General features: G+C 43.4%; 1 protein-coding gene across 4 annotated transcripts in view; it reads right to left on the bottom strand.

Moving 5' to 3' along the window:
• The window catches only part of PRPSAP2 (phosphoribosyl pyrophosphate synthetase associated protein 2), a 64719-nt gene that overhangs the window by 31653 nt on the left and 14637 nt on the right, over positions 1–18429 (bottom strand). For 2 of the 4 annotated variants that reach the window (XM_081109203.1, XM_081109206.1), the window contains 5 exons: positions 18045–18097; positions 15222–15288; positions 10023–10195; positions 8154–8269; positions 3384–3439 (listed from right to left, as the gene is read on the bottom strand). In XM_081109203.1, the coding sequence (XP_080965329.1) occupies positions 3384–3439; positions 8154–8269; positions 10023–10195; positions 15222–15288; positions 18045–18097 (465 nt within the window). The remainder of the gene's footprint in view (positions 1–3383; positions 3440–8153; positions 8270–10022; positions 10196–15221; positions 15289–18044; positions 18098–18429) is intronic. The other 2 variants (XM_081109204.1, XM_081109205.1) reach the window with 2 other exon arrangements.

Here is an 18429-nt window from a genome sequence, read left to right as displayed (position 1 = left end):
ACAATTCAACCACAAAAAGACAGACAACCCCATTTAAAAATAAGCAAAGGCTGCTGGCTCAAAGCCCTCCCTGGGACTCAGGGGATGCATACGGGAGCGACGGGGAGAAACAGAAGCAGCTGTTTTTCCTTTTTGAGATCACGACACTATCTGGTTCCTCCAGACACCTGCCACAACATAATGTCCTTGGCTAGTTGGCTTTCCCAGCCGCCGACATGGGCAGCCTTCCCCCCAATCAGTGGGTGATATCTGGAGCCCTGTCCATCAAGAGAGTTGGGAGTTGGGATATTTTCTCACCCCAACAGTGAATGAACTGAGTACAGCTTTAGAACGTCAGCTTCTGTTCAGGATCTGGGCTGGACGGGAGCAGCACTAGGCTTGGATATGAGAGTTCTCTGATCACTGGACTTGGATATGAGAGTTCTGTGATCTACCCATGGCAGCTTTCCAGCATCCAGGGCCATTTCAGGATCTTTCTGGGCCTCTAGTATTATAACTTTTTATTGATTTCAGTAAGAAAAGGAGAGGGAGAGACAGAAACATCAATGATGAGAGAGAATCACTGATCGGCTGCCTCCTGACCCTACTGACTGGGGATCGAGCCTGCAACCAGCGCATGTGCCCTGACCAGGAATTGAACAGTGACTCCTGGTTCACAGGTTGACACTCAACCACTGAACCACACCAGCCGGGCATATATTTGTAGACATTTTAATTAAACATTGATTAATTTCAAAATAAAATAATTAAAAGAAGCAAAGCATTTGAGTAGACATTTGTCCAAAGATATACTAATGGCCACAAGCACATGAAAAGATGGTCAACATCATTAATAACTAGAAATCCAAATCAAAACCACATGAGAGTCCAGCCAGTGTGGCTAAGTAGTAAGAGCGTCGGCCCATGCAGCAAAGGGTCCCAGTCAAGGGCATGTACCCAGGATGCAGGTTCAATCCTTGGCCCCAGTTGAGTCACATTCGGGAGGCAGCCAATCAATGTCTCTCTGTCTCTGTCTCTCTCTCTCTCCCTCCCTCCCTCCTTTCTTCCCACTCTCTCTAAAAATCAATGGAAAAAACATCCTCAGGTGAGGATTAACCAAAAACATAAAAACAAACAAAAACCACAGTAAGTCCTAGCCGGTTTGATTCAGTGATTAGAGCATCGGCCCTTGGACTGAAGGGTGGAAGGTTCAATTCTAGTCAAGGGCTCGTACCTGGGTTGCAGGTCAATCCCCGGCCCTGGTCAGGGCATGTGTGGGAGGCAACCAATCCCTCAGATCAGTATTTCTCTCACTCTGTCTCAGCCCCTCCCTTCCATTCTCTCTAAAATCAATGAGAGAAAATATCCTCTGGTGAGGATTAACAACAGAAAACACAAAACAAAACCACAATGAGATACCATTTCATACCCACTTAGGATGGCTATAATAAAAAATAAAAGACAGAAAATAAGTGTTGGTAATAATGTGGAGAAATTAGAACCCTTGTACATTGCTGGTGAGAATGGAAAAAAGTTTGGTGGTCCCTCAAAAATGTAAATAGAGGTACCATGACCTAGCAATTCCAATCCTAGGCATACATCCACAAGAAATGAAAACATGTGTCAATGTAGAAACTTACAAATGTTCACAGCTACTCCAAACAGCCGTAGAAACAACCCCAATGTCCATCAACAATGAACAGATCAAGTATAGCCCATCCATACAACGGAGTATTATTCAGCCATAAAAAGACATGAAATACCAACACACAGATATCTGGCCCTCGAAAATATTATGCTAAGTGAAAGAAACCAAACACAAAAGGCCATATAATGTGTGCTTCCATTTCTAGGAAATATCCAGAACAAGCAAATCCAGAGACAGAAGCAGGTTACAGCTGCCAGGGCTGGGGGGAGAGGGTGGAGAGTGATTACATGGTGAGTACAGGGTATTCTGGAGTGAGGTGGTCATTGCAAAACCTTGTGAATGCACTGGATGCCAGTGAACTATATACTTAAAAATGGTTAATTGTATGTTATGTGATTTTTACCTTAATTTTTTTAAAGTCTATACATCAGCCCTGGCCGGCTTGGCTCAGTGGATAGAGCGTCAGCTTGCGGACTGAAAGGTCCCAGGTTCGGTTCCGGTCAAGGGCATGTACCTTGGTTGCGGGCACATTCCCCAGTAGGGGGTGTGCAGGAGGCAGCTGGTCGATGTTTCTCTCTCATCGATGTTTCTAACTCTCTATCCCTCTCCCCTCTTCTCTGTAAAAAATCAGTAAAATATCTTAAAAAAAAAAAAAGTCTATACATCACAGAAAAATAAATTACTAAATTTTAATTAATTCAGCCTTTTCACAAATGTTTGAAAAGCTGTCTGGAATGTTTATATTCCAAAGTGAGGCAGTTTACTATGGCTTTCTCATGGACAATGCGAGGCCTGTGACGCAGCTTCTTGAAGGAAGTGTGTGCGGCACAGCCCGGGCTGCAAGGGGCAGCTCTAAGCACGCGGCACACCATGCTCGTCACAAGTGCAACCTAAGTCACAGTCTAACTGCCCTTCCTCATCTACAACGGAAAACCACTGCTCATAACCCTCCTAGGTCAACGGCTCAGTACGTGCAAGTTCTCCATCCTTCAACATTAACAGTCCACGGGGCCAGGAGGAGGTACCGATGCTTTCCTGCATCCCACAGGACTCAACAATGATCCAGTGAGCAAAGGTATTCAATTGTGGAAAATAAGTTTAAAAGAGATTTTTTAGGAAAAAATATTTTATTCCTTCCTACATTTGATTTTGTTCTTTCCCTCCCCAAGAGAGTGGCTTTTCCAGAAAACATTGCTACATGAGACCCTCTTAGCCCAAATACTACCCTGCGTACTGTATTACTGACTCATCAGTTACTCGGGGCTACATGTGACTCTCAGAACTGCCCCATTTGGATGCCTCAGGGTGTTGTCGTTTTGTAAAATGTCACCTTTTAACACATACAAATAGTGGCCACTGGGCTGGATACAATTCTGTTAATAAATTACTGAGTTCAAGGCAGCAAACAACGACAAAGAATATTTGCTAATATTATAAATGCCGAGGGGAAGATCGACAACAAGCAGCTGCCGCCTGGGAGAGAGGGAAGTGCTAGGCTGGGATCCCCCAGACCTGGATGACTTTGGTAAAATAAATATGACTGGTGGTCACAGACTGGGGTTGAAAAAGAAAGAAAAACTAATCATCAACACTTAATAAATGAAGTCTGCAAACAATCTGTTAAACTGCCAGTCCATGAAATAAAAATAAGGGACACCAGTGAACTACTGGGTTGAAACCAGAACACCGGGGACCTGATGGAGGGCTGATCCCTGGGTGTGGATGGAGGAGTGCTCAGTCGTGAGCTCCCACCTACCTCTTGGCTGAGGCTGGAGACTTGGCTACAATCACTGCATTCCTGTAATCCGGGATCTGTGACAGAGAGGCCAGGGATTACTGCCATGACTCCACAAGGCCATGCACACCAACACTCAACAGTCAATGGGAAGGAACGGTGCAGCGCTAGCCGGTGTTCTCAGTGGTTAGACCATGGGCCCGAGCATGGAAAGGTCATGGGTTCGAGTCCCAGGTCGGGGTACATACCGGAGGCAACCAGTCCATGCGTCTCTCCCACATAGATTCTCTCTCTCCCTCCCCTCCTTCTACTCTCTCTGAAAAAGCAGTGAAAAAAAATATTCTCAGGTGAGGATTAACAAACAAAAAAGGAACAGTGCATCGGACTAAAAAATGAATTTTGGTCACTTGAAAATTTTCCAAGAAGATAAAAGTCCAAAGCAAATTTCTCCTTTGGAAAACGAAGAAACACCTACCTAGCAAAATATTATTTTTCATTTGTGTGTGTGTATTTTCTCAGGAAAAAATATTATTAAGAAATAAGGCTCACAGACCTCTTTGAAGAAAAAACTCCGGCTAATTGGTGATTAGCTCACGTCTATGTGCCAGCAAATACTGATAATATGGTATAAAGACATTTTTATAGTCAGTCTCAGGAAGTTGTCATTTCATATTGCCAGGATGATATCCATCCAATATGAACCCAAGGGACTGTACTGTAATTGTCAAGTTCCAAATTAGTGCATCCAAACAAAGGACTATTTACCATATTTTAGTCATATAGTGAAGAAACCAATTGGTTAAAGACAATCAGTCCAGTGCTGTTTTATAAGGACACTAGAGGCCTGATGCACGAAATTCATGCAAGAGTAGGCCTGCCTTCCTTCCCCCGGCTGCCAGCACCGGCTTCCCTGGGGCACCCGGGACCCAGGCTTCCCTCAGCTGCCAGTAGGCACCAGAGACCCGGGCTTCCCTCGCAGCCCCCGCAGTGTCCAGAAGGTTGTCTGGAAGGATGTCTGGAAGGATGTCAGTCTAATTAACATATTACACTTTTATTATTAAAGAAGATTAAGAGCCCTTACAAAAACAACTAAAATATCAGTGTGCTCTGGAGTCAATAAAGTTTAACACTTGAAGTGATCTATGCTAGTGAGAATATATTAAAGATATACCTATTATCAACTTCTGAGAGTTTAGAAGGCAGAATTATTTTTAAGCTGAGCAGTAGTCTACTTTATATAAACAGAGAGGAAGGGACAGGGAGATAGAAACATCAATAATGAGAGAGAATCACTGATTGGCTGGGGATCAAGTCCACAACCCAGGCATGTGCCCTGATGGGGAATCAAACCATGACCTCCTGGTTCATAGGCTAATGCTCAATCACTAAGCCACACCAGCCGGGCTCTTTTAATTTATTTATTTTTATTGGGAAGGGAGGGAGTGAGAGGGGGAGGGAAGGGGGGAGACAGAGAAAGAGACAGTGATCAACTGCCTCCCCATGCCACCTACTGGGGATCAAGCCCACAACCTGGACATGTGTCCTGAATGGGAATTGAAGGAGAAACCTTTTGGTGCACAGGATGACACTCAACAACTGAGTCACACTGGCCAGAACACAGTATTTATTTCTGACTTCATCTTGGCAATATTTTATGTTCTTAAAATTTAATCACTTCATTAAGTTATATACCAGAAATTTCATTCAAATAAATCCCCACAGCTTTTCTCACAATTATGCCAGTTCAATAAATTTTAATATAAGCACTTAAAATAATCACTAGCACCTTGTACAATTCTTAGCACATGGGAAGCACTAAGTAATAAATGCTTAGTAAACAAACAAACAACTGATTAATCTGAAGAAGGCTCTATTATAGATATATCCAGCATAACCACATGGATCTTATGTCCTTCAGGAAGGCCTAATTTATCTAATGCTGTCAGTGAGTAAGGTAGCAAAAAAAATATTTAAATTTAGGCACTTTTCTTATTTTTGCTAGAAATCTTTTTAAAATAGTTTATGTACTTCCTTGCCTTATCAAACATGATCAAATCCAGCCGAGAGGAAATAACCAAGGAAACCGTAAAGAAAGGACTCATCAATAAAAATAGGTCTATTTTCTCCACAAAAGTTAAAGCAGAAAAACATATTTATAAAGAAAAAACAAGCTGCTATGAAAAAGAACCAAAAAGAAATCCAGGTGGAAGTGATTATGGTCCAAAAAAAACCCAGTCACTGAGCTACAGACACAACTGAATAACAAACCTGGGAGATCAGGCCACAGAATTTTCCCACAATGAGGGATATAAGAACACAAACTTGAAAAAAAAGAGTTAAACAATATAGAGACTATACATAACAGTTTCCCAAAGAATTAAAAAAAAAAAAGGATGAAATATTCAAATTATAAAGAAAAGGATTCCCAGAGAATGAAAGGGACCCACTGAATATCTAGAGAAATCGGTGGAAAAAAAGATCCACCCCAGACACACCTGCTGAAATTCCAAAATCACGGCAAGAAAATAAAACACTATTTTATTTTTTAAATACATTTTTATTGATTTCAGAGAGGAAGGGAGAGGGAGAGAGAGAGAGAGAAGCATCAATGACCAGAGAGAATCATTGATGGGCTGCCTCCTGCACACCCCCTACTAGGGATTGAGCCCGCAACCTGGGCATGTGCCCTCACTAAGAATTGAACAATGACCTCCTTGGTTCATAGGTCGACACTCAAGCGCTGAGCCACACCGGCCAGGAGAAAACACTATTTTAGATGGAGAAAATTCTGTCCCTTCCCCGCCCCCCAGAAAAAGCCTCCCCCATGATAAGATGCTCAATCATACTAGATACCAGGGGAGTAAAAAATTCAAGGAAGGTTGTTTTGTCCATTAAATTAGCAAAATTAAGGCCCAGGGAAACAGGTACTATCATAGCACTGCTACTGGAAGTATAAATTAATACAGCCTCTTCATATAATTGCAATTTTTATAATATCTATTAAATACTAAGTTTTCAGAAAATTGTAATTTTTGCAGTATCTACTTAAAAAATTTTAAATGTAGACTAGTGGCCTGGTACACAAATTCATGCTCATTGAAAGGAAATTAATTAGAAGAAATATTTTAATATCACTATTCGCCCTTTCTCTATAATAGAAGTGTCAACCAAATTCACAATCGACAAGGACAGATGGAAACACAAACACGCATGTGATTGGCACCAGCGAGAGCTTTATATGTATCACACATGCGCAAGTCAACTTAGCCTTTTGCAGATATAGAACAAACTTGCTTAATTAGACCTGCTTTCTGATGTAGCTAAACTTTTTCCAGCCCAGTGAAGCACAACTTCTCTTCCAGGTAATTATCAGCAACACAGCAGTAAATATCAGCACGAAGCAGATTATTGTAGATCACGCAGGGAGAACAAAGGGTAAATATTTAAATGCAGCCATGTTTGACTACATTCTACGCAGTGAGAAAACCTGAAATCATTTTCAAGGTCCACCATTTCTTACTTCTTTTCAGTTGGGTCAAGTTCCTAAGCTTTCTAAATCTCCATTTTTCCAGCTAATGAAAAGAAAATAGAATTCTACCGAGTCTCCTATCTACCTACTCCAGGACTTCTGTGAGGATCACATGAGATGAGGCATGGGAAAACACTTCACAGACATTTGGTTAAAGCGTAAACTGTTTCCACCTGGCTATAAAGCAAGCCATGTTCCTGGGATGAAGAAAATGCAAGGAAGCTAGTCGCTAGGGAGAGGAAGCCGGGCATTGCTACTTGATGTCATTACCTGGACGGAGGGAAGGACACTTAGCATATTAGCCTTTTATATAGATAGAATGTGATAACAGCGGCACAGTAAGTCTTTTTCAGTAGTCAAAATGGATGAACTGTGTCCTGGCCAGGGTAGCTCACTTGCTTGGGCATCCTCCCATGCACTGAAAAGTTGCTAGTTTGATTCCTGTCAGGGCACATGCCCAGGCTGCAGGCTTGATCAATGTTTCACTCTCACATCAATATTTCTTTCTCTCTCTCTCTCTGTCCCTCTCCCCCCCACCCCCCATCCCTTTCTCTCTCTGTAAAATCAATAAACTATTCTTAAAAAAAAAAAAAAAAAGATAAACTGTGACACAATATGGCTGAATCTTAATAATGAAACATCAAGTGAAAAATTCCCAAAAGATTACACAGTTTGATTCTTTTTGATAAAGTTTAAAAATATACTTTTTGTGTTTTAAATAACAAATACTGTATATATCTCTATATATGGACGAGATAAAACTATATAATAAGGAAATTGGGAGAAAGATGAATCAAGATTCAGGATGATGGTTTCCTCAGGTGGGGGAGGCAGAGAGTGGACCAGAGAAGGACCTCATGAGATGATTCTAAGTTGTTATGATGATTTTAATTTACTTGCTGGACGGTAGTGTCATGGATGGTGACTACTGTAACTGGACAGAGAGAGAAGGTAGAAAGATGGATACATTAAAGAGGGCCTGGACCACACGTGGACCATGATGAGAGTGAGTTATCATAATCATGTGTAGTCCAATCCTAAGTACCTGAGGTCCAAAAGAAGAAAAAGCAATCTTAAGAACTTAGCAAAAGAAATATGTTAAAGATTAAGAATTTTAAAACATGCTGAGTTACATTTCTAAAGTAAATAGTACTTTAAGCAGAATATATCAAGTTTTAATCCTTTATGGACAACCCAAGGACATGGAAATGTCTTTCAACTTTAAAAAGAACATTAAAATAAAATAGTTTGAGCTAGCTTACCTCTTCTTGAATATACTGTAATAAGAAGGGAGAAGCTCTTAAATTATCAACAGGAATATTGAAGAAGCCCTGAATTTCCTTTTGGTGTAAATCCATAGTAATAAGATGAGTCAGACCTTTGAAAATAAAGCAGACACAAGCACATAACTAGTTTATGTGTTGAACTGTACTGTATGAAATTAGTACTATATAAAATAAGTTGCACTGTATGAAATAAGTACAATATAAAATAGGATACTATATGTGATAAATTACGATTAAAAATTGCTCTCATCAAAACAAATTCAGCATCTTTATATCAGATATTTTAGTATGAGATTGGGAGATAACAGGATAAATAAAAACTGGTCTGTCCCTGGTTTCTGGCACCCAACTCCTAACCCCTTGTGAGTTGCTAAGTGAAAAGAGCTAGGAGCCTCTGTTGTTCTAATGAGGTGACTCGGGGTGAGCCCCTGGATGGCTCCTGGCTGGGGCACTGGTCACCGGAAAGACCAGCCAGGATTAGAAACTTGGGATTTTCAGCCCCACCCCCACATCTCCAGAGAGGGGAGAGGAGTTAGAAATGGAGTTAATGATTGATTATGCCTTTGGGGAAGCTCCATGAAATCCCAATATCATAGGTAGCGGAGACTTTCCAAGTTGGTGAACAGGTGGAGGCGCTGGGCAGAGTGGCAAACCCTGAGGGCATCGAAGCTCCATGCCCCTTAGTCCCACATACCCTGCCCTACACACCTTTCTCATCTGTATGGTCATCTGTATCCTTAACTTTTTATAATAAGCTGGTAAACAGTAAGTAAACTGCTTTCTTAAATTCCCTGAGCTGCTCTAACAAATTAATGGAATCTGAGAGAGGATGGGGGAAACCTCAGTTTTATAGCCAATTGGTGTGAAGCACAGGTAACAACCTCAACTAGCAACTGGCATCTGCAAGGGGTGGGCCAGTTTTGTGAGGCTGAGCCCTTAATCTGTGGGATCAGACAGTATCTCCAGGTAGATAATGTCAGAATTTAGTTACATTGTGGGGCTCCTAGCTGATGCATGGAGAATTGCTAGGTTTAGGGAAAAACTACAGTTAGTGACCAAAAGTGTCAGAAGTGAAGTGTTCCGTGTGAGCAGGAGTCACACAAGAGGAAAAGAATCAGAGAACTGGGTTTTTCCCTACTCAAGAGGGAAAGACAGTACATTTTTTTTTTTTTATTTCAGAGAGGAAGGGAGAGGGAGAGAGAGATAGAAACATGAATGATAAGAGAGAATCATCGATCGGCTGCCTCCTGAACACCCCCTATTGGAAACGAGCCAGCAACCTGGGCACGTGCCCTGATGGGAAATGAACCTTCACCTTCTGGTTCTTGGTCGACACGCAACCACTGAGCCACCGCAGCAGAGTTCAATATAATTTTTAAACAAAGTATTTAGGAAAAAATAAATTGTTCTCGTTACCTTTGTGTTTTGGGGACTTGGAAACAGCAAAGAATTCTCTGTACTGTTTTCTCATCAATTAGTTAACTTTCAAAGCCGTATCAGCCCTGGCCGGTGCAGCTAGTGGCTGGGCACCGCCCGTGCACTGAAAGTTGCTGGTTCGACTCCCTGTGGAGGCATAAGCCTGGGTTGCAGGCTGGGTTCCCGGGACGGGCAGTGATTGATGTTTCTCACATCGATGTGTGTGTTTTTCTCTCTCTCCCTCTCCCTTCTCTAACAAAACAAAACAAAAAATCATAAAAAAAACTTTAAAAATAAATGAAATTAAAACTGTATCACTGTTTTTACTGTTTAGCATTCCAATATAGTCTTAAAAATGCTTTACAATTTCTAAGGTAAAAATAAAACTCTCAGGATCCCAATTAATTATCAAATATCTGCCATTCTTACCAGCTTTACACATCATTGAAGCCAGCAATTTGGAAACAATGGAGCCTCTTTTTCTCATCTTGCACTGCTTGCTGTAAGGGAAGTAGGGGATCACACCAATAATGCTTTTGGCACAAGAGGTCTTACACGCATATACCATGATCAGGAGCTCCATGATGGTGGTGTTCACATCCCTGTAACCCAAAAGACAGGTCCCAGCAAGGAACGTAAGACAGAGGATAATATCTTCCTGTCCCAACCAAGTATCAGCAATGTGCTCTCCATGCCGCTACCAAGGCTTAAGGCTCAAGGGAGATAGAAATAAACCAATAACTTCCTCTCTCCTCCACCAGCTCCCCCCATATGCCCTCTCAGCCAATGATCCTACTTCCTTTTTCACTGAGGAAAGAGCTGCCAGAGGCTCCCACCACCATGTGCATTTATACCCGAGAAGTCCGCCTGCCTTCAGCCATCAGTGAGAGACGAATTTTCCACACCACAGTTACTCTAAAATCAGCCCTCCAAATTACGATAATCCCCACCCTCTCTTGCCTATACCAGCAATTCTCTCTTCTGCCTCCGTCATCAATTTGTTACTACACTCACAAGCTCATGCCATCAGCCTGTCCTGTAAACACTATTATTTTTTCCATTAAAAACAAGGACTCATGACCACGTTCCCCTCTACCCCATTCCTTGCTGCCCTGTGCATTAGGTCTCAAGAGTTGTCGACACTCGCTATCTCATTCATCTACTCTCATTCTCTCCCAAACATATTCCAATCCAAGTCATCAATGACCTCCACATGGCTAGTAAATCACCACGTCAACGCTGTCCTTCTCTCGCCTGACCCGCCAGCGGCATCACACACAGCTGCTCCCCCCTCTCCCTGCTACTCTGGACTCACTCGGCTTCTAGGACTCCCTGTTCTCCTCCTACACTACCTGGTTTCTTTTGCTGATTTCTCTTCTCCTTAACTTCTGACCCTAATGCTCATTCATTTGTCCTCTTCTCCTACTCTCTCTCCTCATCCTTTGGGCTTTTCATCCAATTTCACAGCTTTATAAATACTGAAGACTCTCAAATGTATAGACCCAGTCCAAGCTTCTCAACTCCAACTGCTACTTGACGATTCCACTTGAATGTCTGTTAAGACATCTCAAAACTTAACATACCCCAAACGAAACTGCTCTTTGCCCCCAAAGCCTGCTTCATCATAAAATCCTTTGCGAACTCAATTGATGGCAACATTATTCCTCTAATTTACACAGGACAAAAGCCTCAGTGGCATCCTTAACTGCTCCCCTATCCAGAAAGCACCCCACCACTCCACTGCTGCCCTGGGCCTGCCACTCTCCCTCCTCAGCGGGGACTCTGACAGCCGGCTACCACAGGTCTCCTCCCCCCAGTCCCTCTGCAGTCCATTCTCCACAGAATCCATCTAGGCATGACAATGAGTCAGGTCATGCACCACTCTGCTCAAGACCCAGAAAGGCTTCCATTGTGCCCACGTCCCTATCATGGCTCCCTGGCCCCTTCATGATGTGCTCCTCACCCACTTCTCTGCTGTCCACTCCCACTCCATGCCCCTCTCAGTCTGGCCGCACTCCACAACTTGTCAATGCTGATTCCCACTGACGGCCTTCACCTTCTGAGTGCACCCGGCTCTCCTCCCCAGCTAGCCACCTAATTTACTTCCTCACCTTCTTCCTGTTCTTGCCAAATGTCAATTTTTAAAAATATATTTTTATTGATTTCAGAGAGGAAGGGGAAGGAAGAGAGACAGAAACATCAATGATGAGAGAGAATCATCAATCACTGCCTCCCCTACCTCCCCTGGGGATCGAGCCTGAAACCCAGACATGTGCCCTGACCGCGAATCAAAGCATGATCTCCTAGTTCATAGGGCAACGCTCAACCACTGAACCACACTGGCTGGGCAAATGTCAATTTTTAATAAGGCCTACCCTGCAAGCCCTTTCTATACCCTCACCACCATGACTCCCAATTCCGTGTTTTTCCCCATAGCACTCATCGCCTTCTGACAAAATAAATAAAATCTACTTACTTATTATGTAACTTGCAAGTCATAGAATATACAGGGTGAGGCAAAAGTAGGTCTACAGTTGTGCGTACATGAAACAGAGCTTATCCACTAATTACTGTGTTATTTTCCATAGGAACAACTGTAAACCTACTTTTGCCTCACTCTGTATACTCCATGAGAATGAGGATCTTTACCTGTTTTAGTCTTAATGCATCTCACCTGTAACAGTGACAAGCATCTTCAATAAATATTTGTTAAAAAGTAACGAGTAGAAACATATCCTTTCGGTGAGCAGGTGTTCTGCTAATATCTAACAACAAGCCTGACATCTGCAGTTAAAGTGGACTTTTAGAAGAGTGTTCTACGTGAAAGGGTAAGAGTAGAGAAATCAACAGTGAGTGTAAAGTTACAACGAGGTTCCCAAACTATGCTCCCTGGAGCACCATTTTTCTGTGAGCTGGTACAAAGCTTTCCATCACTAAACTTAAATAATGAACTTGTTTGAAAAGTTAACACACAGAATTTTCTTAATTTAAAAACGTTCTAGTCTGTACTAAAATAAAGGATAAGCTGTATCTGACAATACAAATCTCAACGTTAACTATCTCACAGGACTTTATAAAGACCATGATGTCCAGCTTTCTGCAACCTGGGCAAGAGTAAGAAGAGCTGAATTAACACAAGCCTACCACACAGTTCAGAACAATGCAAAATGAGACAGAGAGAAAATGAAGGAGATGGCTGTGGCTAGAGGACCAAGAAACTGATAAAAGGCAGGAAGAGAATAAGTGTTAAAAATAAGTAAAAGAAAATAAACAGGACTTGAATTCGAGAATTACAGGAGTCACCCTTCTGAAGTCCCGAATTCTAAGTCCAATTTAGCCTTCAGTGCCTCTTGGGAAACATAGCCAATCTCTGTGCATTTATACAAGTCGACTCACACTTGTCTCTGGGTAGATAAAAGTACTGAAAACAGCCAGGAGCCAGAGCAACATAAACTGTTCTGTGCTCTGCATTTCCCCACCCGCCGCTGGAGGGTGAGGAGGTTCTATTATCCTTCAGAGCCTCTACTCTAGGGCTGGCGAACCTTTTCCTGCCCAGGGCCATTTGGATATTTATAACATCATTTGCTTAATATAAATGTATGTTGCTATGAACAAAGCTCCTAGATTTATTGAATTTTGAGTCCCACCTGCAGGTGCCTTGGCAGGGCCAGACCAAATGATTTTACGGGTCTTATATGGCCCGAGGGACAGACAGTCCCCACCCCTGCTCTACTCCACTGCAGTAGCCCCACGGCCCCCATCCTCAGTGTCTCTTTCTGTGGTTTGTTACCCTCAGTCAACCATGGTAGGAAAATACTAAATGGAAAATTCCAGGAATAAACAACTGATGAGTTTTAAATTGTGTGCCATTTTGCATAGCTGTCCAGCTCCATCCCACCTGGGACATTAATTATCCCACATGCTGCATATGGCATCTGCCCGGTAGTCGCTCAGTAAGCTGTCTTGGTTATCAAATCAGTTACCAGAGACAGAGAGAGATACCACATTCCCATAACTTTTATTATAGTACTAGAGGCCTGGTGCATGAAATTTGTGCACTCAGGGGGGAGGGGGGTCCCTCAGCCCGGCCTGTGCCCTCTCGCAGTCTGGGACCCCTCGGGAGATAACGACCTGCTGGCTTAGGCCTTCTCCCGGGTGGCAGAGGGCAGGCCCAATCCCTAGGTGCAGCCCCTGGTCGGGCTCAGAGCAGGGCCAATTGGGGAGTTGGGGCGCCGCCCCGTCATGCACAGAGCAGGACAGATTGGGAGGTTGTGATGCCACCCTCAGTCATGCTCAGGGTAGGGCCAATTGGGGGGTTGGGGCACTGCCCCCTGTCACATTCAAGGCAGGGTCGATGGGGAGGTTGCGGCGCCACCCCCTGTCACGCACAGAGCAGGGCCGATCAGGGGGTTGGGGCGCTGCCCCGTCACACACAGAGCAGGGCCCATCAGGGGGTTGGGGCACCGTCCTCTATCACCCACAGAGCAGGGCCGATCAGGGGGTTGGGGCGCCGCCACTCTCACACTCAGGGCAGGGCCGATGGGGAGGTTATGGCTCTACCCCATCACACACAGAGCAGGGCCCGTGGGGGGGGGGGGGGTTGGGGAGCTCCCCCCTATCAGGCACAGAGCAGGGCTGCTCAGGGGGTTGGGGCCCCGCCCCCTGTCACACACAGAGCCGCAGGGCGATCAGGGGGTTCGGGCGCTGCCCCCTGTCACGCTGATCCCAGTGCCGGGAGGCATATTACCCTTTTACTATATAGGGTAGAGGCCTGGTGCATGGATGGGGCCGGCTGGTTTGCCCTGAAGGGTGTCCTAGATCAGGGTGGGGGTCCCCACTGGGGTGCCTGGCCAGTCTGGGTGAGGGGCTGAGGGCTGTTTTCAGGCTGGGAGTGACTGAAGTTCCCAACTGCTCCTTTTTTTCTTTTTTTTTTTATTCTGGGCCAGCTTTACCTTGAGGCTTGGCTCCAGCTCTTAGGCCTCTGCGCTGAAAGGTTTCTGGCCTTTGCTTACAATGTTGCGAATCTGCTGGCTGAAGTCCGGCGGTATTTGTTACAATGTTTCTTAAACTGCCCGCTCAGAGGCCTGCAGCCGCAGGCGGGGAACGTTGGTTTCCTCCAACGATCCTCCGTCACTGAGGCAAGCAAGCCTCATGTTAGTTTCAAGCTGCCTGGCTGCCGGCCGCCATTTGGCTGACAGTGAATTTGCATATCTCGCTGATTAGCCAATGAAAAGGGTAGCGGTCGTACATCAATTACCATGTTTCTCTTTTATTAGTGTAGATGATTATAATTGCTCTATTGTATTATTGTTGTTAATATCTTACTGTACCTAATTTATAAACTAAACTTTATCACAGATATGTATGTATGCATAGGAAGAACAGAGTATATATAGGACTAAGTTTTAGGCATCCACTGGGGGTCTTGGAATGTATCCCCTGGATAACTGTGGGACTACTGTACTTGGTTACACATAAAGGCAGCAGTTAAGTCAGAAAAATAAGCGGAGTAAAATACCAGTTTTAAAATTATCTTAATTTTTCCTGTCTAACCGACTCTTATTCTGAACATTCATGCCCAAACAGAAACCCAGAAAGCAACAATGCTTCTGTTGGGTTAGTACTTACTTTGAAACAGTTTGAATGATGAAAACATCTTTTCCCCTCACGGACTCTTGAATTTGTACTCTTGTTTCTGGAAAGAAAAGGAAAAAAGAGGGGAGGGGTAAAGAAGGTATATAATTTATGTTTTTGAAAATACACAAAAAATTTCAACATTTTCCAATGTTACAAAATATGGAAATTAAAACTGTTATAGAAGAGATTAGTTTTAGATGCTACAAAACCGTAATAAGCATACTGCCATTAGCTACACTTTTTAAACATAATTACATTTCTGACTTGAAACCAGTAAACTTACCCTCCCACTTCTTGTGTATAAGCAGAAAGTGCTGTACCACTCTGAGCACAGTATCTTTATAGGAAACTAGAGGCCCAGTGCAATAAATTCGTGCACTCGGATGGGGGTTTTCTCAGACTGGCCTGCGCCCTCTCACAGTCTGGGAGCCCGCAGGGGATGTCCGACTAATGGCTGAATCCACAGTGAGCAGGCCTAAGCCATCAGTCGGACATCCTTAGGGCTGCTGCAGAGGTGGGAGAGGTTCCCGCCACCACCACTGCGCAAGCCAGCCGTGAGCCCGGCTTCTGGATGAGCGGCGCTCCCACTGTGGGAGTACACTGACCACCAGGGGGCAGCGCATGGGTTGAGCATCTGCCCCCTGGTGGTCCATGCACGTCATAGCGACCAGTTGTTCTGCCGTTCAGTTGATTTGCATTTTAGCCTTTTATTATATAGGATTATATACTCATTCACTTAACCACAACAAGGAAGAACTTACTAGGAACAAAATGTTATTAACAATAAATAAGGTCCAATACTCTACTTTCAAAAAATTTGTGATCAGCCAGAAGAAAACGATTAGACAAACCCAGAACGGAACAAAACAGCCTCTTCAAAAAGTCAATGTCATAGGAAGAAAAAAGAAAAGGTGAGGAATTGATGTAGACTAGAAGAAACTAAAGAGATATTAAAAACACAGTGCTTAAAAAATAAATAAATAAATAAAAACACAGTGCTTGAACCATGAATCCCAGTTTGAAAAATAAAACAAAACACAGCTATAAAAGGCTCTTTAGGTCAAGTAGGGAATCTTGAAAATAGACTAGACTTTAGATGACTAGAGATAAAGTCCTTACTCTTTGCAGATGCATGCCCAAGTACAGAGATTAAGTGTCTTGATGTCTGCAACTTACTTCTACACATTCATATTCACATAACAAAATGTGAAATGTGAACCTAGGTGGTAGAATCTAGGTGTTATTCTTTCAAATTTTTTATATGTTTGAACATTTTCATTTAAAATGTTGGGGAAAAAACAGAATACGTTTTAAAATGGAGCGTGGTACCATAGGAAAAAAAATGAGCTTTAGAGCCAGAGAAACCTGGAACCAAATACTGCCCCTGCTACTTCTGAGCCTTCCTACCTAACATCATTCCTGAACTCAGTTCTTCAAAACCTAGTAATAGGAAGGAGTCCATAAATGCTATTCCCACTTGCCTTCCCAACAAACACCAAGTATTCTCTCTGCCCTCTTTCGTGAACCTGGAGGGTGGGCCAACCTCCTCCTGAGTCTTCCACCACTAGCTCTCCCCTGGACCCTCCCTTCCAAACTAGACAAAGGACATCCTTCCCTTTAGCAGCATTATCTTCTCCAAATTTTCCCTGCATATTTTTTTCAATTACACTTTTTACCTATTGAAGCCACATGAGGCAACTTGGAAGAGTGGAAAGAGGAGGCAGTAATGGAGAAATAAATGGGGAAGAGAAAATTTGTGCCTTTTCATCAACGTCTGTTTTAAGTTCCATAATATGTAAGTATTTGACCAAATACTACAGTGGAAAAGGAGAGGGAACTAATATTTACTGAGTACCTGCTCTATGCAAAGAGCTGTGTTCGGCACACAATTATCCCATTTAGTCCTCAAACACTCCTAATCACTTGCAGTTTAGAAAGGTTATATAAATTGCCAAGGATAAGCTGTCTGACTCTCAAGCCCATGCATGCTGCCCATAGCCCCTGCTAGAATACAGAAAATAGATGCTTTTTACAACTTGAGATGTTTATGCAATAGCATAAATCAATTAGCAAAAAGCATTTCTTTTTGTTGTTATTATTAATCCTCACCCAAGGATATTTTTCCACTGATTTTTAGAGCAAGTGGAAGGGTGGGGAGGGGGTGGGGGGGGGAGAGGGCTGGGGGGGGGGGAGATAGAGAGAGGAAAACATCAATATGAGAGAGACACATCGATTGGTTGCCTCCTGCACGCATCCCCACCAGGGTAGGAACTGAACCTGCATCACAGGTACATGACCTTGACCAGGGCATTGAATCCTTGACCCTTTGGTGTGCGGGCCGATGCTCCAAACACTGAGCCACAATGGCGAGGGCAGCAAAAAGCATTTCTTAACAAGATTTCATGAAGTCTAACTGATGACAGCTTACATGGAGGTAAAGAATAACAACCAATTAGTATGTGGCCACACAGGATTTACTCATCCTGCCTAAGGTGACATAAATTTAACCAACAACTGAAATAATGTTTCCATTCACTTGACCAGTCAGCTCACCTATCTATGCAGTTTTTATTAAAATGAGGTCTAAGAAGTGGCATTCAGGCCCTCAAATGTGACTTGCTCCAGGGTTCTACATCTAGTTGGTGTTAGTAGGAGCTAAAACACCACTCTCGCCCACCTTGCCTACATGACTTCCTGCTCATGGAACTAACTGGGCACTAAGTCTAATTGTTATAATAGTGGAGGATGAAGGACTGAGGCAGTATGTCATATTCTGTAAAAAGGTCAATGTTACGCATGTCAAAGATAGCTCACCTCGGTTAGGTTCCTGGTAAACCTGCACTTTGCCCATTTCCACCCCCAGCCGCCTAGAGAAGAGAAAGGGAGGAAAAGCTGAAAAGGTAATAGAATAGACTCAACATCTTTACTATCTAAGGATGATTCGTAAATTAATAAAAATAAAACAGAGGTATTCTCATTATAAAATTTAAACTTAATATTAAACTATACTGTCACTCCCATTACCTAACCCCTCACCCTCCACCCCATGCCTACCCAGGTGACGTAGTTCTTTTCTGCCTGCCTCCCTGACCATTTCCTCGTGCTCTCTACACTCCCCAAATTCCCGAGATACACCAACTCCTGCTGCTCACTACTGGGCTCTGAATCTGCTGCTCCTCTGCCTGCTGGGCTCTGCCCC

Source organism: Myotis nattereri (genome assembly GCF_964212035.1).
Source record: "Myotis nattereri genome assembly, chromosome: 16".
In the NCBI taxonomy this organism is placed as follows: Eukaryota; Metazoa; Chordata; class Mammalia; order Chiroptera; family Vespertilionidae; genus Myotis; species Myotis nattereri.
The sequence above is the reverse complement of the archived record's forward strand: the minus strand, read 5'-3'. Positions and strand labels throughout refer to the sequence as shown.